Source organism: Amphibalanus amphitrite, unplaced genomic scaffold (genome assembly GCF_019059575.1).
Source record: "Amphibalanus amphitrite isolate SeventyFive unplaced genomic scaffold, NRLGWU_Aamphi_draft 000496F_arrow, whole genome shotgun sequence".
NCBI lineage: Eukaryota > Metazoa > Arthropoda > Thecostraca > Balanomorpha > Balanidae > Amphibalanus > Amphibalanus amphitrite.
Window position 1 is genome coordinate 99,672 of NW_024881990.1, and position 22,161 is coordinate 121,832.

General features: G+C 60.1%; 1 protein-coding gene across 8 annotated transcripts in view; it reads left to right on the top strand.

Annotated features, from left to right (window-relative positions):
- The window catches only part of LOC122392671 (nuclear hormone receptor FTZ-F1-like), a 68,102-nt gene that overhangs the window by 40,032 nt on the left and 5,909 nt on the right, over window positions 1–22,161 (top strand). For 6 of the 8 annotated variants that reach the window (XM_043387806.1, XM_043387802.1, XM_043387807.1 and 3 more), the window contains 2 exons: window positions 3,309–3,605; window positions 15,482–16,035. In XM_043387806.1, the coding sequence (XP_043243741.1) occupies window positions 3,309–3,605; window positions 15,482–16,035 (851 nt within the window). Of the gene's footprint in view, window positions 1–2,613; window positions 3,606–15,481; window positions 16,036–22,161 lie in introns of those variants that run through there. The other 2 variants (XM_043387799.1, XM_043387800.1) reach the window with 2 other exon arrangements.

Consider the following 22,161-nt stretch of genomic DNA (forward strand, 5'->3'; position numbering starts at 1 on the left):
TGTCGGCACCTGCACTCCTTTCCCGCTGTGTTACAACACAGGTGTGCGTCGGAGCGCTCACCAGTCGGTCGACAGGCCGTCAGAGCCGCCGCACGTGAAAGGTGCGCCCACGCCCGACCCGACCCGGCGCGCAGCCCGCTCCCCCGCCTGTCTCCGTTCTCCAACTCGCAGCGGACTGAAAGTCGGCTGCAATCCCGAGAAAGGCGTTACATGATGAATCCAATTTAGTTCCGGTTCAACTTGACCAGTGACGGCACTATCTAGAGAAGAGTTCTTACGTTTTAATCTGTATATTGCCTCTTTTCTGGCTTATTTATCACGTCCGTTGCCATTGGAACCCAGACATTAGTCAGGAAGATTTTTAGTTTTTGTCCTAGTCAATGTTTTGCTAGACTTTTTCGTGCCAGTATGAACCGGTAGATATAGGTATTCGTAGGTTCCCACTTTCTTTTCCCAGTTGAGATTTTTTGGCAAAGAAAAAGAACTTTGATCAGGTGCTCTACCGAACATTGTTGTTATGAAAAAAATATTATGAGGCATATGATAGCCTTTGCTCATGTTGTATTCTTGAATTATTAAAATGAGAATATGATAGAAATATGATCGGTATGTGTCAAATATCGAAGTAACCTTAGCAATGTAGGTAGCGTGTCTGTGGCAGGGGCCGCACAGAAGCCAGGTAACGTGAGTGAGCGGAGAGGACCGTGTCCAGTCGTTAGGGCACGTTAAACGTTCGGACAAAATTCTGCCATACAACTGGAATTGCGCGATCGGGTGGTGGGGTCAGGGTCAGCACAACAAGCTATGCTTAGTGCGGGCTCTGATTCCTCAAATCCACCCATTCAGCCGTTCGGACTAAATTTATAAAAAAAAAAAAAAAAAAAAAAAGCGTGATTTTAATCTGATAAGGATGCGTATTGTGTGCCATCATTTATAATGCTACCATAATTGAGTAAGTAGTACCTAAGTCTGGCTTCAAAAATTAAGTTTTGTGTGAACACTTGGTCGAACTTCTTATTTTTGAAGTTTTGTTGAGAGGCGATGGCAGCTCGCCATTTTAAATAAAGATACCTTTTCGTTATTATATTTTTTAACCGTTTATACATATGTTGATATTGTTCGCATATCATATCGATTAATATCATATCAATAATTACTGATAGTAGCCATCAGGGGCGTAGCCAGGATTTCCTCTAGGAGGGGGCCAAACTTAAAGGGGCCCAAGGTAAACCCCCTCAAAATCCAAAAAGTCATCGGATTTCATCCACTATTTTTTAGGGGGCCCAAATAATGTGCCCCTTACCGTACTTATGACACCGCGATGGGGCCGGGGGGGGGGTATGGCCCCCGACCCCCCCCCCCCCCCTTGGCTACGCCCCTGGTAGCCATCAGTGGCTTTGTTTATTTTTCTTAACATTTTAATAGAGTGATAATTTCGCACAGATGAGCTGTGACACTTTTCATAGTGGTATTGACGAGCGTTTGAGAAGACACAAAAATCAGTAAGTATTTTAAATGCGGTCAGATAGTTGCAAAAAAACGAAGATGTGGCAGTCAGACTTTATTCACATGCTCTCTATAACCCCATATATACTCTGCAGTCTGTATGCTATTATGTTAAAGTTTACGATTTTTACACTGGCCGATCCAGGGGTTGGGCATTTGGGGTAAATTCCCCCGTGGCGTCCGAAGTCGACGAAGATTTTCGTTTGTTGAGAATAAAAACTATTGTTGTACCTGATTAATTTTCATTTTTTGTGGGTAAAGATATTTTTTAATTATTTTCGTTCACTCTTATTTTATTTTATTTTTTATTTTTTATTAGGAAAAGCTTGTTTATACCTAAGTACACAGCAGTGCGTAAGAAATCAAAATCCAAGAAATTCTTGGATATTAACGTTGCGCTGTAGTAGAATGACTTTGTTATTCGAAAATTAACCGTTAGAGCTCTAATTTTCAAAAAGTGGTGTCCTTGTCTCTAGCAATTGATTTGTAATTTCTCGCTGTCACTCTGAAGGGTACGAGCGATTGGTGGAAGCTTTGTCCCAGACTAACAAAGCATTGTTTTATCACTAGCCTTACACACATTTGAATTTTACAGGGGCGGGTTTGGCGCCTTTCGAGTCCTCCCTTTATCCACATCGACCCAGAAATGGAAAGTTCTTGGTCCACTCACTGGCCGGAGAGCAGCCGTTTGATTGCGTCACCTGCCCGCGCGCGGCCGTCGGTTTTCTATGGGGCAATACGTCCGCTGTTGCTAGGCGCTCGCGCGCGCGCGACCCCCTCGTTGGCGGGCACCCCACTTGCTCCCCATATAACGGCCTAATCGGCTGTCGCGGGTACCGCTGAAATACTACAGGACAGCGCCGCGTGCAAAAACAGCACACGCAGACGGCGGGGGTGCGTCGCACCGCGGCTGCCGCCGCCGTGCCGAGAGGCGTTTTTACATGTCGCGAGTCCCGTCGGCGCGCGGACAAGAGCGGCCCGCGCGGCATCGATCGACGACTGCGCGCGGGCCGTTGTTGCCCGCGGCGGCCAAGTGGGTCACTGGGCTAGCAGCGATCAGCCTTACATAGGCCCTAAAGAAACGGAATTAGGCCAGCTCCGAATCACTTTCACTATGCGCCGCGGCGGCCCGACGGCGGCGGCGCGCCAGTGCTCACTCGTTTGCGGTGCGAGCAGCGCGGCGGAGCGGCCGGCAGAGCGAGCGAGCCAGCGCCCGTCCGACCGTCCGTCCGTCCGACCGTGTGTGTGAGCGAGCGGCGGGTGAGCGGTGCGGCGGCACGGAGGCCAGTTGGCGCCCGAGACGGGCCGGCGCAGCAGCGGCCGGCGGCGCGCCCCTCGCGAACGGACCCTCTGTGAACACCGGCGGACGTGAACGCAGTGCGCGAGAATGATATCGGACATGGAGCTGCCGCTGGCCCACGTGCAGCCCAGCTTCAGCAGCCTGGCTGTGCAGCACGAACAGCCGCCCGCCCCCCAGCAGGCACCCCCGCCGCAGCCGCCCACCCCGCAGCCGTTGCAGGACTCTGAGCAGCAGCACCAGCAGCAGCCAGAGCCGGAGCACCAGCACCACCACCAGGAGCACCACCACCAGGATCACCACCAGGATCACCATCACGCGGAGCCGCAGCAGCAGCACACGGCGGCCTCGTCGGCGGCCGGAGTGCAGTGTTACAGTATGGTGTCGTCCCCGGCCTCACTGACTATCGTGAACGCCGGCCCCGTGTACTCCCACGTGCAGGTGTCCAACAACAACAGTATCCTGGGCTCCCCGCTCATGGATAACGCGTGTCTGTTCTCGCCAGGCGCCACCAGCATGTCGGGCGTGGGCGACCACCAGTACAACCTGCACCAGGACCCGCTGCCCGACACCAAGGAGGGCATCGAGGAACTGTGCCCCGTCTGCGGCGACAAGGTCTCCGGCTACCACTACGGACTCCTCACCTGCGAGTCCTGCAAGGGATTCTTCAAGCGCACTGTGCAAAACAAAAAGGTGTACACATGCGTGGCCGATAAGAGCTGCCAGATCGACAAGACGCAGCGCAAACGGTGTCCGTTCTGCCGCTTCCAGAAGTGCCTCAGCGTCGGGATGAAACTTGAAGGTGAGTCCCGCCTGGCGGGTGTCTTTCTGTCTCTCGTGCTCCGCGGCTGTTAGCCGTGGTTTGACTCATGCAGTGTGCTGTCTGGTGGGACACATTCTGCGCTTTGTGTTTGTGGTAACATGTTTTACCGAATGTGTAAAACTCGCATACCTTGTTAGATCTGTCTATCCCTTGGGTACTTTTAGTTGCCTGTGTCTTTCGTTACCAGACTTGTGCGTTGCTGTGTTGTACTGGGTTCTGGCTAGCTGTGGGTATCTGTCGAGTTAACAGATCTGGGTGGTGGGTAGAGTTTGTTTAGACATTGTCTGTATCTATTGGCGGCCCAGATTGCCTTTCGGATCAATAAACACGGGTCGATTTGAAAAACAATTCTTATTTTACTACGATCAAATTCAGTGTAATTGGCTTTTGCTTTCCACCCTTACCAGCAGCGTAATGTGTCTTTCTTGTCTATTGATATATCATTTTCGTGGCTAATTTGTGTGTTGTACATGTATGTTCTATAAGTGCGGGGTGTCACTTTTATCGAAGCGTTTTTTTATGCTTTACATATTGTAGGATCAAACATGCATCACAAATACCCTTGTCCATGTCCGTCTGGTGGCTCGCCAGCTACCACTGTGTGCTTACGCGTGGGTTTCAGCCGCCGATTGTCGTGTCGTTATCCGTGTTCCCGTATCGTGTCGTTTGCTTTGATACCGGCTGCCCGTTCTACCGAGGCCTCCAGACGCACACACCGTTGTATGGTAGAGATAGGCTGAGCCAGACGCAGCTGCATGCAGTTCTGTATGTGCGGCATGCCAGGCCGTAGGTCCGTTTGTCCGTTGCCTTTCGATAACAGTCATTCGCCCAGTCACCGCCGCCGGTCACGGCTATGTAATCTTCACGGCTGGACGCTCGCCGTAGCCCTTGAAATCGAGAGCGGCTGTTTCACGGGCGGCCGACGGGCGGTGGTGGCTCCCACGCGGCGCCGCGCCCGCCGTGATCACCGGGCGGCGTCCGTGGTGCCGCCGGCACTCCGACGCCGCCTGAGGGTCATTGGGTCCGCCCGTGAGCCAGCGCTACGACCACGTGGGCTGACACAGACTCTCCCGGTCCTCAGAAGTACTCAGTATAACTGTGTGTGTGTGCGTGCCCTAACACACCTCAGTAGTGCAGAGGTGAGCCGTGTCGGCTGTCCTCGACTCTCGTGTTTGGGTGTCCCAGTTGTGGAATGCCGGCCGGGGGCTGGGCCGTGGAGGGACGGTGTTGTTTACTAACGGCCCGGCCAGGGTATACGGTATCATTCCGGAGTGGGGCGGGGTGCGGTGGCACTCACAGAGACACCCGCGGAACCATGCTGTTTTGGGTTGTTTCCGCTAAATGCTACTGGTGAACGTCAAGAGGCCGTGCTTGTCTGCGTGAGGTGTTATTTTTACTTAACTGAGAGGATTAGCTGCGCCACTGTACGGTCGACCTTTGCTGACATTTCGGCCGCTGAGTTTAGTGTTGAAACGGGGTCGTGAGCAGCCGCTATGGGCTCTGACAGGGACCGGCCATGTCCGCCGTGCGGCAGTGAGCGAGCCGGGTGACGGCCGGGCCGCGTGGCGTGGCACCGGGGCTGTGTGGACTGCCCGTAGCGTTATCGTGACCGCCGGTGGCTGCCGGAGCGTGTCAGGGGCACGATACGCCGGCAGACCGGGCCGACAGCTGGTCGGTTCGCACCTGAGTGCACCCGACCGCCGCGCCGCGGGATCGGCCCGTGAGCTGTGACAGCGGGCGGGGCTGTGACAGCACCCAGAGCTGTGCTGCGCGACAGGTTGCCGGTTTGAAAAGGCCACCGTTTCGTCATTTTTATCTCGCCTTGTCCCACCCCGTTCCATCTCGGTGCGTCGAGTTTTATCTTGTCCGATCCCATTCCGTACCCTGTGTCATGACCCCGTCGGACGGACGCACACCATGCAGCAGCGGCCTGCATCGTCATCGCCGGCCCCTCTCGCAGCTGCTAGGGGCCGGTCGAGAGAGAGACGCCACCCTGCAACGTAAATAAACGGCCGGCGACCGATCGCGATAGACGGAGCGCTGCCGCATGTGGGTCGGGTCTCGGAGGACCGACTGCGCGGCGTCTGGCGCAGCTGCAGGGCCCGCTAGCCGCCCTCCGTGGCCGGCCGGACCAACGCGGAGACATGGCGTGGACTGGAGTGTGTGCTATGAGAGCAGGAGACTGATCAGAATGTTGACCGGGGCTCCCTGTGTCAACTGCCGCTCAGTTTAACCGTGGAATTCGTCCTCATGGGTCGGCCTAGTAGGTGCTTACTAAGCATATGGATGAGCTGCCACCGTCTGAGGTCATGAGGTCCATCTGAATATCAGCATGGACCGAACCGTCGGAGGACCAGTCATGGACCGTCAGTTCTGACTTCCCGAAGGCTGTCGCGTCAATTAGCGACATATGCACCGTCGTCGGACCAACCATGGACCGTCGGAGTCCCGTCAAGTGCGTCGTCGTCTCCGTCTGATGTCGTCTCAACCGTGGCGGCGGTGCTAATCCAATTGGCGAGGGCGCCGCCGGGCGTGCGGGATCCGATCGATGTCCATTGGCCCGGCGTCCACACGTGGCATGAGGCCAGGTGTAGCCGGCATCGACGGTCTAGCCAGAGCAGCTGAATCATAGCTCAGCCACTGGGGTTAACGGCCGCGCCGATGGAACTAAGACCGACGGCGTTTGATCTCTCAGTGATAAGATTCTGGACGGAGTTGGAGCTGAGAGTCCCCTTTGATGTCGCCTATTGGTTGTGGCAGAACCGTCTGGCTCAGCATGTCGACGTTTTGAATGAGTGGCTCATGGCGTGCGTGTCAAATCACTCCCGAATCGAAGCAGCTTGGCTTTGACTGTTTTATATCGATTTGAGCTGCGAGCGTAATTACTGAAACAGTGATGCCGGTCCTAGCATGCTGCGACTCTGTGCCCGCCTATTGCGGCTCCGGGCGTAGGTTGCTGCGACGGTGGGCCGCAACATGCCGCCGGCGCCGGGCCCAGCTTGCTGCGCCTCAGTCGCCATGAGTGGCCGCTCGAACCGCCGACAATTGGCGGGGCCGCGCCGCCAGGATTGCCGGAACGACGCTGACTGGATTTATGTGACGAGCGCTGACAGCACGGCGGTGTCCGGGGCGCCGGCGGCTCCGGGTAGAGCTGGCTGTGAGGACGTTTCCTCCCGTGCTCGACGTATGGCTAGTGGTCCAGTGTCTGGTGCGTCAAGTGTAGTGTCTGCTTGGATGTTTGGTTAGTCTGATTTATTTTGCTCCGGTCTGCGCCGCGACTTTTTGCCTCAATATCCGGGAGTGGGCTGTGGTGACCGTCTCTTTGTTGTGTCCCGCTGTGCAGCCGTTTGTGTGATGTGACGCACTGCTCGCGGCTCACTCGACTCGGACCACCGCCGGCCTTGGCGGTCACAGGCGAGCAGGAACCGAGAACGTCTGGGTGTGGTCGGCCGTCGGTACCACCCTCGCCCTTCGGCTGACCACTCACCGCATCAACAGACCCCTCTTTGTCACACTGCACCAGGAAGCACCGTGTCCTTTAGTGCAACGATCACGGCCGTTCGTCTCTGTCGGGACCAGGATCTCCCTGGTCCGGACTACCGCGGTCTGGTCTGGTCTGGTCCCGCATCTCACTGCGTCTGGGCTGGTCTGGTCACCGTCACATCAGGAAGTGACCGCTCTCGGCTGCTGACGGCGGTGATCGACTCATGTGGGTCGACCGCGTCGGCCCCGGGCGCCTTGTCCATGTCAAACGTAGGGCGGCGTAGTGGAGATCCGACAGCGAGTCGATAATGTCGGCGTTCCTTAGGGGTGTTTGCGATTTGTTTTAGATGCGGTCATCCCTCTGGTGTGTATGTGTGTGTGTGAGGATCGTCTGAAGGCGCCGATTGCTCGGTATCCTGTCCGCTGGCCAGTGAGTGGGACTAGAGGTGGCAGACTGAGGCGGCGCCGTTTGGTTTGGCCGCCGGCCCGCGGCGCGCCGGTCAGCGGCCGTACCCAGTGCAGTGACCCGGAGCGTGTGCGGCCATGGAGGGCCGTCGTCGGTATGCGTGCCGCTGCACAGCCTCCTCATCCCTCCCCGCCCCGTCCCACAGGCCGGCCAGAGCCATCTCCGAGCGGCGCGGCCCGCTGCGCTTTCGCTTTCAGACTCGTCTCCGTCTCCGATGCCGGCGGGCGGTACAGCGCGCCGCCGCGCCGCTCAGTCCTTTCACTGGCGACGGGCGGCGGCGTGGAGGGATGGAGATCGGAGCGCCCGGTAACGAGCGCCGCTCATCAGAGGACGAATGGTTCGCCCCGGGTCACACGCAGTGGATAAGCCGGCTACGGACTCACGGAGGGCTCGACTACTGTGTGACTGAGTCTGCCGGCTGAAGCGACGCAGCGAGTGATGCTGTGGCGACACATTAGCAGCTCGTCGTGCCCAGCTGCTTTCGCAAAACTGCCTCACGCGCAGTCCGCTATGGCTCCTGTCTTTCTCTATAGGTATGCTGCACATCGGTCTGTGGGACAGCATATTTAACCACCTGAGGGCCTGCCATCTGCGCCTCCGCCGCCGCGGCGAGCCGAGCCCTATGTACGCGCCGGTCCCGAGTGGGCTGCCCATTCAAAATATACAGATCAGCTGAATAGCCAGTCGGCCGCCACCGCCCTGTAAATGTTGATGCATTGGGTGCTGGCGGTCGGCCAGCGGCTGTGTTGGGTCGGAGTAGCCCGCGCCATGAGCGAGGAGCCGGCGTTTTGCCGTCGTGCGGCGACTGCGGCCGCCGCGACTGCCATGCACCGGTGGGCCGTTGCAGGCGGTGATTGTGATGTGCTGGCGTGTGACCGAACTCGTCAGACCGGTCTGGCCGGCGGCCGGCGGGCCAGTCGGCCGGCCGCCCCCCGCTCAATGGTCGTGCTGTGTTTTGGTGGGGCCGGCCGGACGGCGCACGGCGGCACTGTGTCGCACCATATACCGCTCACTGGGGTAGCAGTGGAGCCGACAGAGACCGGTTGGCCGGCTGGGCTCCCGGTACCGTCGGCGCGCCCAAGCTCAGTGGCTGAGCTGTAAAGTTTCATTGCAGAGCGGTGGGTAACGCTGTCCAGACCTGCAACACCTTGCAGTCTTATCACCTTCCCCTCCCATCACCGACCGTGCCACCGCCGCGATCCCATCTCGGCTAATGTGTCCGGCAGGCATTTTCCAGCGCGGTGACTTTCTAAACTCGGCGCCGCGTGTGCCGGTGACACAATGGCCCGCCCGCCCGCGCGCGCGCGCCGCGCCGGCCCGGTTGCGTCACGTCGGTCGGTTGCACGCGGCGAGCGCTATGCCGCCGTGCGCCGCTCCATGCCGCGTGGGCTGTGTCGGGGACAGACCCCCGGCGCCGGGCTGGGACAGCTGCTGGACTGTGGACGGTTTGGTTCTATCCCACATGGACTGCCGACAGACCCTGCACGCTGTGCGCTGTGCCACCGACAGCCGAGCTGCAGCGGGCCGCCGCACCCCGTGTCGGATGGGGCCGCCCCGGGTGTGGCTCGACGACACGTGTTTTGACTCCGGCCCGCCATGTGATCTCAGTTGGCGCGCCGGCTGCAGTTGTGGCGCGCCACGCCGTGAAACCGTACCCGCCGACGGCGTGCTACCCCCCCCCCCCCTCTCCTGGGAACTGGGTCAGCCAAGGAGCCCCCCCCCCGTCGGTAGCCCAGTCGGCTGCTCGAAGGGAGAGCTGGAGGGGCGTGTTGCTGGGCCCGATCTAGGTCACAGTCTCATTGGACCCGCCCGACGTCTCGAGCCACGCGTCGCCGTCGTCGGCGCCGTCGGAGGCGACGGCTGTGAGGGGGGGGGGGCGGGAGGTGGAACGCGGCTGTGACGCCTTGTCACCTGGGGCGCCGTCTGTCTACCGTTGGTGTCGCCGCCGTCGAACTACTTACTCTCCGGGCGCCGCGGCGCGCCGTCACACCGGAGGGACCGTTGGGTAAGCGGCCCGGTGTGGTAATTTCGACGGCAGGCCCGGCCAGGCCATCAGCCAGGACTGGGAGGGGCGGCGCGCTGCCGCCGGCAGGCTGCACGCACACTCAGCACTGCCGGCAGCGCGTATCGAGCGCCAGAAAACGGGGTCAGTGCGCCGGCGGCGCGGCGGTGCGCAGCCTTTGTCTCCGAGCGCGCCGTGTGCGTGTCGATGCCGGCTGAGCGAAACGAGCGAGGGAGCCGCGCCGCCGCCGGGTGCCGGGTGCCGGCGCCGCCCTTTGTGGCCACTGCTGATGGACTGGCCATTGTGTGACGGGGGACGGGCCAGAACTGGGCCACCACGGGACGGGCTGCGTGTCGAACGGTGAGGGCCCAGTCACCGGCTCCATGACGACAGAGGGGTGCTGGTGTGGCCTGTTACCGCCCCGCGTGGTAACCGACCGACCGGCGGGCTGGGAATAGGAACACACACTGACAGCCGACGGTGATTGGTGTCCTCCCTCCCTTCCTTCCCCTCTCCCTGCCGGTCTACGCTAAGGTATATAGGTATTTCACTATACCCATAATACTGGTCAGTGGTCTGCATCGATGATGATCGATCTCTGAAGCTGTTTCCTCACCTCGTTTCTTTCTCTCGCTCCTTGGTTCTCTGATTAGGTCCCGAGGCTTTGCCAGCTCCCTCCAAGGCTCATCGCTAGCGCCATCTCTTGACGAGAATCGAGGGACATTCGTGCCGTATGTCTTTGTCGACGACTAGCACACAATTGCGTGAACTGCACGGACACCAATAACTTCCTGTTGCATTGTTTTTATATTCGTGGCCTCACATACTGTGGTGATGACTGATGAGCCATCGTTGACGATATCGTATGCGGGTGGGGCTGAAATGGCGTGCTCGCGTGGAGCCCCACCCTGCTCTCTGTGAGGGCCGACCGTACCGTAATCAGTTAGCTGTTCAATTTGGAAATGTGCGCCAACTGGACTGTGATAATGGGACCGTCGCGTCGGTCACGTCAGTCGATGATGTGCCAGTCATTGACGCCTCTGCTGGCGAGCGACCAATCACCATTTGCAGTTGCCCGATGCGTTTCGATGCTGCGCTTACGAATCTATCTCGCTGAGAGCTGATAGAACCCCTGTCCCCGGCTGGTCCGCCGCCGCGCTAGCCGCTCCGTCTACCGCCGGGCTGTGCCGTGCGGTCGCCGTGATGCAACTACACCCGTCGGCGGTACTCTCGGCCACCATCGTGTCACGCTCCTCGTGAGCGGCTCCCGCGCCACGACGGGCCATCTGCCATTCAGGCAGCGGCCGCGGGAGCGTCGGTTACGTCAGCGGCTGGCGCGGGCGGGCGCGCTTGCCGTTCGAGTTGTGCACCTTCACTTTCGGCGCGCGCGCGCTCGGCTGGCCCGCTGGTGACCCAGATCGGCGGCGTACACCGGGTGCGCCGCGCCCGACAGCCGTGCACATTGCACGGTGCACGCCGGGAGGAGAGGGGGGGGCGCCAATGTGTCGCCGTCACCGCGGCCGCATCAATCTCGACTGAGGAGGCGGCGCAGCTGCGAAAATAGCCCTCTGTCCATCCGCTTACGGTGGAGTTTTCTGCCGGCCGTTTTTGTGGGTGTTTGTGTGCCCCAGTTTGGCGCAGCGGGCTCAGTCGAGTGCTGACAGGGCACACCCGGACAGGTTGAAGGAAGGGTACACGCCGCCGGGCCGCTCCTGGCGAACAGATGCCGCCGGTTCCGCTCCGCACGCCGGATGTGGAGCTCCGGGGGCTTTAGCGTCACTCTGACGTGTTCAACCATTCATCCCTCTCACTCCATCCGTGACGACTTGCTGCCAGTTGGCGCTGTGGATCCCGGCTTACTGCATGTAGCAGGCTCGCGTGACCCCTCCCCCTCCCTATCTGCCCCCCTCCCTTTAATCATGCGTTGGTAGGTGGTGCAATGAGTTCCGTTCGATCCAGCCCGGCCCCCTCGGTGAGCAACTAGCTTGGTGTGTGTCTGGATCCCCTTTCCGCCCATGCAGCGTGCGTTGTTTGCGCCAGGTGACACTATTGCAGATAAGGCGCAGCCTGTTGTGGATTATGGAGTGACGAGTGTGCCGGTGGTCAAGTGGACCCGTGGATGGACGAACGGATGTTCTGGGCGGTTCATTAATAAGCTGCTCCTGCCGGCTGTCGCCCGCTGCTGCCGGTTGGCTCGCAGTCGTGTGTGGTCCTGCTCTGCTGCTGCTAAGTTGATGGATGATTCGCCTCAGCAGTCGGCACCAGGCAGTCATCCTAGGTGCCGTGCTGAGGGATGTGGTCGTCAGTGAACGTCAGCCGTCCACTACAGGATGTCAGGAGCCGTCTCCTCTGATGCCTTTGAGTTGTCGTTATTGCCATGGCCCCCTGCTGTCTCTGATTTATCCGATACGTCCGCCTCTTTCCGGTCGACTTCGGTCCCCTGAGTCGCCCTCATTCCGCGCCGCGTGGCCCGCGATTTCTCCCAGTGGTCGGCCCGTGTGGTCGGCCGATTGGATCCCCTGGACGGGCTGTTTCCGGCCCACCTGACTCGGCATTTGTGTCGCCTCGGCTCGTCTGTGCGCGTCTCACGTGTGTCGCGCACCAGACGAGCCGTCGCCGCCGCCTCTGCCGCCTCGGGAGGCGACTGGAGTGGCTGCTGATGGGACCGTGGACAGGTCACAGCTCGTGCTCGCTCGTCATGTCCATCTCTGAGAGATCGGCGTCTCCGTCCCGGTGGCAGGGCACGCGCAAACAGCTTTCACCCACGCACCGGCGGCACCCGTTGGTGTCTGGCGCCTGTTTGCTGAGTTGCGTGGGGCCCGCGTGGCCCGGCGCGGCCCGGCACCGTTCGCCACTGTGTACCCGCTCTATGGAGTGTAGCGGGACCGACTTTCGCCGGCCGGCCGGCCCGGTCCGCGACCCCCTCGCGCCCCGCCGGCTCCGATCGGGCCCGCTATTCGCGTCCCCTCCCCCTGTGCGGCTCGGCCTTTGTGTGGCGCCGGTGAGCCAATTTAAAGGGACGGCGCGCCGCTCAATGGCGGAATGTGGGCCGCGGAGGGGAGACAGACGGGGCGACGGAGAGAGGTGGTGATCGGATCGGTATGGGCTGACGGTGGGGCGCAGACGAACGGGGACGGAACGGGACGCCCCTGTCGTCAACACCTGCCGCGCAGAAGACCGTTATTAGCTGTAGCCGAGCGCGTGGGCGTGGGGGGAATTTGAGCGGTGGTGTGATGACACCCTGACCGCTCGGAATCACCTTGGTGTGTAACTAATGACACGATGAACGTCCCAACAGCATGGGCGGCCTAGTTAGGCGCCGGTGCGAATACAATGGGCGTTTTTATCATTTGTCCCCTGACCGTTACAGTGCAGCTAACCTGAACGGTCTCATGCAATAGGAAGTTGTAGCCAGAGCCGGTCAAATGTCCTCATGCGCCATGTCAAAGTTAATCCCTTCCCTCCCCACCCGCACGCATGCTTACACCCTTCCCACGCTTTCTCATGGATGTCTTGCAGTATCTCGAAGATGAGTGGTCACAACTAGTCCGTCGGTAAGGAGCTCTATCGCTCTGGACTGAATCCGGACCAAACGACCCTACAGCTGTACAAAAATAAAGCGGACCGCTGCAATCCATAGCGGCGCCTGCAATGAGGAAAAACTCCCCTCCCCGCCTCCGTGAAACTGGACTCTGAACATTCCGAGCGTTCAGGAGCGCGGCTCCAAACGGGGCAGCCGTAATCCACACCGCGCGTGTGGCGGCGGCCTGCTGCTGGCTGATGCTAGTGGACGCCAGGCCGGGCCGGACGTTTGGAGGCGTCGATTGGCGCTCGTTGTGGCTCGACGCCGTACCAGAGTTTGATCGTGGTTTGGCGTCCGTACGTATGCATTATACAAGAAGGGTTTTAGAGCTTGTACGCGTTCGACTGCGTTCTGACGCGCATGTATCATCGGAAAAACGGTTTTGCGTGACTCGGAAGCCGTGAGACCATGCCAAAACGACTCACCCCTCGCTCACCTCGGCTGGGTCACCTGGGCCGCGCAGTCCACAGTGCACAGTCTTATTCTCATCAGCGCTGTACACTCCTGTCTCTGTACCCTACCTCGAGCCGCCAAGTCACCTACAGCCGTTGTCCGGCCCGGCGTGGGCCGCGCTCGTCATTAGCCCACTCACGACTCTCTCACGTGGCCCGGGGGAGGCGTGAGGGCCGGTCCTGCAGCGGGCGTATGTCGGTCACCGGGCTCCGAACGGATGTGAAAGGGCGTCCGCCGCCCCACCGCCCCGCTGCGCCGCCCCGCGCTGCTGGCCCACACCGCCGCGTCACCGGCCAAATTGGCGACCCCCCACCGGCCGTTTTGGGGTCAGCGGCGCCGATGAGTTTGCCTGTCCTACCGGGTGTTGGGGGTGCACGGGGACGTGATGGGACGCCGGCTCGGTGCAGGAGCGGCGTGTGAGACAGGATGTGGCCACTCGGCCGTCCGTACGTGCCGTGTCGGTCTGTGGACGTGGCGGGAAGGACGCCATGTGAATCACTAGAGCAGTGGATCGGGGGACTGCAGCGACCGGTCCGGGCTGTCAGACGGGCCGGACCGGGTGGTGGCGTCACCCTGTCACCCCCCCCCCCCCGGACCGTTCGCAGCGGTAATCCCAGACGGACCGGGCGAGCGCGTCCTGGTCTGCCGTTGATTGCGCTGTGCAATGTGCGGTGTGCACGTCTCATCCATCAGTCCATCTCTAAATGTGCTAACCCGGCCTAGTCCCGGATGACACGCGGCAGGGCGGGTGGCCGGGTTAGTGTCGACCGTCGATTTCTCTTCAGGCTGGCACCCCGCAGTGTCCTGCAGAAATCAGGGCACAGCGGCTGTCACCGACTGTCAGCCTCTGCTGGCGGGCTTCTGGAGCCGACTGGTGGGACGGTGTGTCGTTTGGGACAGTGGGACAGCTGGGACAGCGGGCGTCCTCCCCCGTCCCACCTGATGAGATCTCAGGGCGGTGGTGGTCGCTCATCTAGGAACAAGGATTACATCTCGGCCTTTCACTACGGCCAGCTCTCCGTCGCAGTCGCAGTCTCGTCACAGCGCTGCAGATCCGTGTCGCCTTTCACGCGACGGACGTGGCGTGGGCTCTTATGAGCTGCTTCCGCCGCTGATAGCTGTCTATATGGAGCCGGGATGGACGGTAGATGGCAGATGCTGCTGACTTCAGTAAGCAGCGATGGTTTCTGATGTCCACTGATGTTTGTCACTCCTGGCGATTTTGTACTCGTTCCCGGCGCCGCTCTCACCCGCGCGCTCTGTTCCGCGGCGCTCCATCGCGGTCCATCAGCCGGTGACAATTAGCGGTGCGGTGCCGTGCCGGTGCGTCACCGTGCCGATCCGCAGCGCTTCCTGTTTGTGCGCCGCGCCGTGTGGCTGTCCGCGCCGCCGGCAGCCCGTTAGAGCCGTGTTTGTCAGCTCGGAGCGCGGTGAAACCCTGTCCGATTTATAGTGGCGGCGGACGGCGCCGGTCCCCTGCGACAGACACTCGGAGCCATGGAGACGTCTCCGGCAGAACAGGACGGGAATTTACGGGGGAAAAGGATTGTCCGACCGCCTATTGTCAGCGACTTTCTCCGCATGTCGCGCAGTGCCCAGCGCCGTGCTGGACTGGCGAGGAATGTCCTGTACACCTATGAGACGGACGACGTGTCGAAAAGTGTGTCGTTCTGAAAGGGCAGTCGTGTCCAGTGTCTCTGTCTCAGTCGTGTCTGTTTGTTTTAGGTACCCGTTACTGTCTGGAGGTGTTGTGTGCTGTGTTCCGTTGCAGTCTCCCCTCGCGTGTAACGACTCACGATGTGGGTTGCACTTACTTGCCCTGCATTAGCTTACGCTGAGTCTGACATGCCCCTTCTCTGTGTCTGCAGCTGTGCGTCAGGACCGGATGCGAGGCGGACGGAACAAGTTCGGCCCCATGTACAAGCGGGACCGGGCGCGCAAGATGCAACAGATCCGGCAGCGGCAGCTGATGGGTCCACAGCGCGTCGGTCTGCCGCCGGTGGGCTCCGAGGCGGTCACCATCAGCTACCCGTCGCCGGCCACCTCGCTGCCCATCACCTACAGCGCCGGCAACGGCTCCAACATCACCATCAAACAGGAGATCCAGTACCCGGTGCTGAGCTCCACGTCTGCCTCGTCTCCCGACTCGTCGCCGTCGCCGCTGCTCGGCGCGCCGGCTGGCAGCGGCGCGCTGCTCGAGCCGTGGGGCGCCGGACGCACCGACGTGCCCACCATCATCCGAGAGCTGGTGGCCTCCCTGGACGACCGCGAGTGGCAGCAGCAGCTGTTCCGGCTGCTCCAGACCCAGACCTACAACCAGTGTGAGGTGGATCTGTTCGAGCTCCTCTGCAAGGTGCTCGACACCAACCTCTTCACACAAGTCGACTGGGCGCGCAACTCTGTCTTCTTCAAAGATCTCCGGGTGAGTACGGGGTGTGCGGTGCACGATGCTGGATGAAATGTGTGCGTGGAGCGGGGATGGCGATGACGCCCGCGCGCAGTGAGGCTGAATAGTGGCCGAGTGTAGCGCTATCGTGCGCCAATCGCCGAGCTAAGCCATCAGAACGCCAGTGAACCTACTATCGCGCCGCCCAAATAGTGACAAAAAACCGTCTGCGGCGCGGCGCCGGCCGTGTGCCCAGCTGTGCTGTGTTTCGGACGGAGTCGACAGTGGTGGTCGCCATGCGCCGGGATCTCGTCCGTCTGGGTAGTGTCTGACGGGACCGCCGCGCCGAGCCGGTACCTCTATGCGTCACCCCGTCGACGCCGAGAGACGGCCATTTTTTACCGCCGCCGCTGTCTGGCTAATGTTATCCATGGCGCGGCGATGGCGGCACCGCCCGCTCGCGGATGAGACAGGAAATGCCATTGGACGGAACGGACCAAGACCGACCGGCCGGCTGGGCGGCGCGTCCGCCGCCCACCACCGAGACCAGTCGACGGCGCCGGCGGCGGCCGACCCTGACCGCGCGCCGAGCCGCGGCGAAAGTGGTCGCCGCGCGCACTGGGTCAATGTCAGACGCCGGTGGTAAGACGCGCTCGCTGCCGTCGAGAGTGAGAGTCGTTGGGCCGGCTGGCGGCTCGGCGACGGAACCACCGACCGAGACGGGCCGCCAGGTGCTGGAGCGGCGCTGGACGGACCGGTACGCACGGGCGGATTAGCATATGACTCGTTTGTGGCACGGTGGAGTGCTGGCTTGGCAAGATCAAGTTTTTAACTTGGAAGGCAGCTGCTACAATCCGATGTTAGTGTTGAGATAGTATTGTGATGTCCCTCGATCTTATGATGGCTGCCGGTGTGTACGGCATTTCCTGCAAGTGGTTGATGCGTGGACTGGGTGCCTCTCGGCCGCGTGCGGCGCTAATCTGTCCGCTGCTGTGCGATTGCCGGCTATGAGGACGGCCTATCGTGAGCGCCCTGGTCTGGACAGCAGGTGTGTAGCCGTACTGGGGCGGTGGTTCGTAATGCCAGGACCGTCCCCTGGTCCTCTGAGGGACGTGGTCCTCTCCCGGTGGTCCGTTGCTCCGCCATGCTGCCTCTGTGGGCCGCCGGTGGTCGCCTGCCATTGGTGGTCCGGCCCGCTGGAGCGCCAATCAGGGCTACTCGGGCCCGCCCGCCGACCGGGCCCCCTATCTCCGGCCGTCCGGCCCGGGCTGACCACCCACTGGGCTGGCTGGAGCCGTTCCCCGCCTCCCCGGGACCGGCGGAACTGTCCAATCCCCCGTTCGCCCGCCGCGCCGACCGTCGCTCCTGCTCAAGACGGTCATGGCCATGTTTGGCACACCGCGTGGCGCACAGTCTTACTATCCAGACTGGGGCGTTATCTGTTCGAGAATCGGGCGTGAAGCATGCCTGCGACATTCTCCTGTGCGAGCCATTAGTGGCATTCCAGTCGTTTTCATTGCATTGTCCGCTTTGCCAGTTGGGCCGTCGGATCTTTAGGCAAAGTGCCGACTCGCCGTGTGTGATCGCGATCTTGCTGACTTTTTCACCACTCCTAGTGTAGCGGTGAAAAGACTTGGCGTGCCGGATTGCACCCGACTCGGTGCATAATACCTAACGCTGCCCGACCTCGGCACGTATTTTTGTGCATGGGCTGCAGCTGTCTAGTATTAGACCCTAGCGTTGGTTTTTGCCCGTGTTGGCCTGGTCTGGTCGCCGCGTCTGCTGGCCAATCCAACTGCCTCCCCGGGGGCGGGGACGGAGACGGTGACTGGCGCCGACCGTCAGTCCGACAAATTGGCATTTCCGGTGGCGTCGCGGCGTCTCCAGCCGTTCGCCGCTGCAGGGCTCCCTCCGTCCGGCTGGGTATTTGAAGTCATATTTCATCTGTGAGGAAACGTGGCCCGTCTGTTTCTAGACAGGAGCTATGCGTTTGTGAAAGACACCGGACAGAACGCCTGACCGGTGACCGCCTTTCCCCTGCCGTCCGCCCTATCTTCTCAGCTCTCGAACGACCGCCGTCCGCTCTTTCTATCCTCTGCTCGGGTCCTCCACCCTTTCTTTCCACCCTCCGCCCTGTGCAGGCAGCGCTCCGCGGCGAAAGTGGGCCCCGGGGCGGCGCCGGGGGCCGGATGGGCGGCGGTGTGCGCCGTGCGCACTGTGCGTGCCGGTTGCGTCAGCGAGCCCGCAGCGGCGCCGCGCTCCAACGGGGTCACGCATAATGACGTCTGCACCATGTGGGTCGCCCAGTCGCGGCTGCAGGGCGGCGGTCGATGTCGTCAGAGGCCGCTGCAGACGGCTGGAGCAGGCGTCGAGGGGAGGACAGGACGTGGGGAGGGGGAGAGTGCGTAGTGGTGGATGGTGATGGGTAGGGAGAAAGGGGTAGGGTGTTACTGAGGGACCGGCGGTTTTCTGGCGGTGTTCGTCTGTTGATAGCCTATCTCCTGCGGACGGATGGCTTCTGCCCCAGTGATCTCAACTCAGCGCCTGCTAAGTCTGAGATTATATGTCTGTCTGCCTTAAAGTGAGATTATGTCCGCCCTAGCAACTAAATTGGGTCCCGTTTTCGGACTCTGTGTATAATCCCGGCTCTCGCAGCGGCGGCCCCCCGTCGGGACAGCTCAGTCGGCTGCCCCGCCGCCTTTGCACACACGCAACCCATTGTGGCGCGACGGAAGTCGGCGTCTTCCCCGTCGGTCCGGAAAAGTTGCGGCGCGGCCAGTTAGGCGTTTGTTCTGTGTGTTCCGACCTGTTGCCGGGCTGGTGCGTTCAATCGTAGCGGTCCGTCGGATGTCGGTCGCCCCTTCAGGCTGCGACCGATCGGTGCGTGATTCTGCGCCGGGGTCGACGCACGCTGACCTTTGCAGGCGTGCAGGTCGTTGCACTACGCACCGGTCATGGCGGGACGCGTCATTCGGCCGGTCAACGCCCTCAGAAGAGCCAGCGTTAGCAGAGCCCGCGAAGGCTCGACAGCATGCCTCACGGAATGCCGACAACTCACTCCAGGTGCTCAGGCCCGCTTTTGGCGTGCGACAGGTGCGGCTGGGAAGCTTTCTTCGACGTTTGAACAATGCATCGGAAGAAATTCCTCTGAAACAAAACTTGCCTGCGCTGTGTCGCTAATGGAACAATGCAGGCACCCTGCATGCCGTTACATAGCGTTTAATTAGCGAACCGTGCGGTTTTAGTGTTGCAGACACCGTGCGGCGCTTTCAAAAGTTGGACTGTTTCCGCGTTGTAGCGTGGAAGAGTCCTCAAGCGTTGTGACAGCGCCGCTAGGTGTGTGCCGCGCATGCCTGCTGCGGGGACTGACTCCTTCAGCTTGTTCGTCCCGCTTTGTTGCACAGGCTTTGTTCGTCACACTGCGATAGCTAGTTTGTTCGAAATAGTTTACTGGCCGCAACACAAGTATTGTTGCGCGTGACATGCTGAGCAACCATGCCATGCAATTTCTTCTTTGTCGCGTTCCTTTGTCTGTTCTTTGTTTCTTGTTCTTCGTTTTAGTCTGATCACTGTATAGTGTATTGCATTTCTGCATGCAAATTGCATTTTCCATCGTTTATTGTGGGTTTCCTGCACTCGAACATTCAATTTACGATCCACTGCGAATCATTCAAGACAAACCCGGCGGCATTGGCTCGTTCCAACCAGAGCCGTCCTGATTCCGAACTACAGCGCCTATCCGTAGCGTCGCACACTCCTAACGGTATTTCCTCGCTGTCCCGCTCCGTCCCAGTCAACCTAACGGCGTGCCGTCCGTTTTCCCGCTGGGCTGTCTGCAATATTCATGTCCCAAACTGGAAAACTGGGCGCAGACTTGCCGGGTTTCCTGGTCGGCGGCCGCCTGGGCGCTCAGTGCTGCGACCGACGACGGTGGTAGCGGCCCACTGGGAGTTTTAGTCTGTCGTTGTCGCTGAGGGTCTCTCAGCGTTCCCTGGTTGGACCGGGAGTGGGTCACCCGGCTCACTCCGATGGTAGCGAGCCGGCGCAAAGCCAGCCCTGCCGACTGGCGTCAGATTTACTGAGAGCCGTCACAATGCCCGGAGTGAGCCGCTCTGCCGCCGCGCTGTATTGTATCCCTTGAGACGGTGGCTCCGTCGGCGCCCTGTTCTCAGGCACAGGGCCGGGCTGGTGTGACCAGGTGTGGCCAGGTGACTTCCAGCGACGCTTTATGTCGCAGACTGGCCGTCGGAGCCGGGCCACAGGCTCCGCTTCCGTCCGTCTACGGCGCCCCTTTGTGGCCGGCCCGTCCACGTGGCTGGCCCCGTCTCGGCCCAGTTTCTCAGTGGCGCAGACAATACAGACCGGCCGTCTGGAGGACGGGCCACTCCGCCCCTCCGCGCGCGCAAAAAATGGACCCCAGTCGCGACAAAAAAAAGCTCGGGCTCGATGCTGCGACGACGGCGGCGGTGGCGGCGGCGGCGGCGGCGGTGGCAGCGGTGGCCTTGGCTGCGAGTGAAAGTGCGGCGGTGCGGTCGTCTTGTGTCACGGCCCGACCGAGTGGTCGGCCGGCCGGAGCAGCCCCAGGCCCCCTGAGGCGCGGCCGAGCGCTACGAGAGCTGCTCGGATCCCTATGCACGCCTCTGGGACCCTCTCATAAGCTGAGGACCATGACTGTGACGTGAGGAGCGTATGGCCCTGCCATGACAGTCTCAGAACTGCGCCGCTACCGACCGCCGCCTCGCCGCCGCATTGCGAAACGCGCCGCCGCCGTCTCTGCGGGTCGCGGTGGAGCGAAGGGGATAGATTGAAGTGGAGTGGAGAGAAGTGGAGAGGACCGGCTGTCGCCGTCAGCCGTGTGTCGTCATCTCCAGGCCGTTCGGCTCCCGTGTCATGCGGCCCGGTCTGACTGGCTTACATAGCGGTCCTAGACGGCTGGATTCCAGACCCACGAGACGGCAGCACAGCAGTTTATGGTAGTCCTTACTATTTATATATTTATATATGTTACAGTTAGTATGCGAAATCCGTTAGTTTGCAACGCAACTAGTTTCGTTGCAAACTACCTGACCGGCCAGGTAGTTTGCAACGAAACTAGTTCCGTTGCAAACTAACTGACCGTCCAGTTAGTTTGCAAACTAACTAGTTAGGATGCAAACTACCTAGTTACTTTGCAACGGAACTAGGTGTGTTGCAACGGAACTAGTTGTAATGCGAAATCGACGAGGCAGTGGCTCTATCTGTCGTTTATAATTCATCTTTTACGTAAATTTTAGCAGCGGTTGTTAAAACAAAGCTGTGTTTTTCTAACGGGTGACACTAGACATACGTGTAGGACGAGTGGTCACATTTATGGATGAAAATTGAAACAGTTTCGACTACATAATGTGACGATCACTGGCGGATCCAGAGGAGGGGCAGTTCCGGGGGACATTTTACGCTTCTTTTTTTTTAGACACCCACTAACACCAGTCACCACCGCCGCCGCACAGAACAGAACTGAACTGTATTGTCCCATATTGTCCCGTGATCCGGGGTAAGCGTGCGATCAAGAATCTGTCTCACCGGCCGACTCCTACTGCGACTTGCCTAGCCAGGTGACCTAGCGGTGCCGGGTCATTCGGTAACAGCCAATGATCAAAGGGCAGGTTGCGTCACAGACTGATCGGTTGTGGAGGTAGGAGCTCGTCAGCGACTCGGTTATGGAATATTCCGAAATCGGCAGCAGAACCTTTACTTTCCGCTTATCCCGCGCCCCACTGGGGTCTGTGTAATGTGCTGTATAACACGCCCTACTGGGGGGGGGGTCATTCGGTAACTCCTTACTCCGAAACTACTAAGCCGATCGTCAAAATTCAAACGGCATCTAATAGCCCCGGAAAAACTGTTGAGTGAAACCAAATTTCATTGACCTCGAGGTCACCGATATCGTCACAGGTCAGGTCAAAGTAAACATTATCGATATTTGGCTTGTTCACCTTTTCGGCTCTGTGACTGCCGTCTTACAAGTCAGATCAGGCTGATTTTTGGTTTACACACTCGTGAACAGATGCTTTAGATGCTCTGAGGGTACCAAACTTGTACTTTGATTTTCAGGTCAGGGTCAGGTCATCATAGGTCACGGAAATCTTATGTCATAAGTCGCTCACATGACCCATGTTTTAT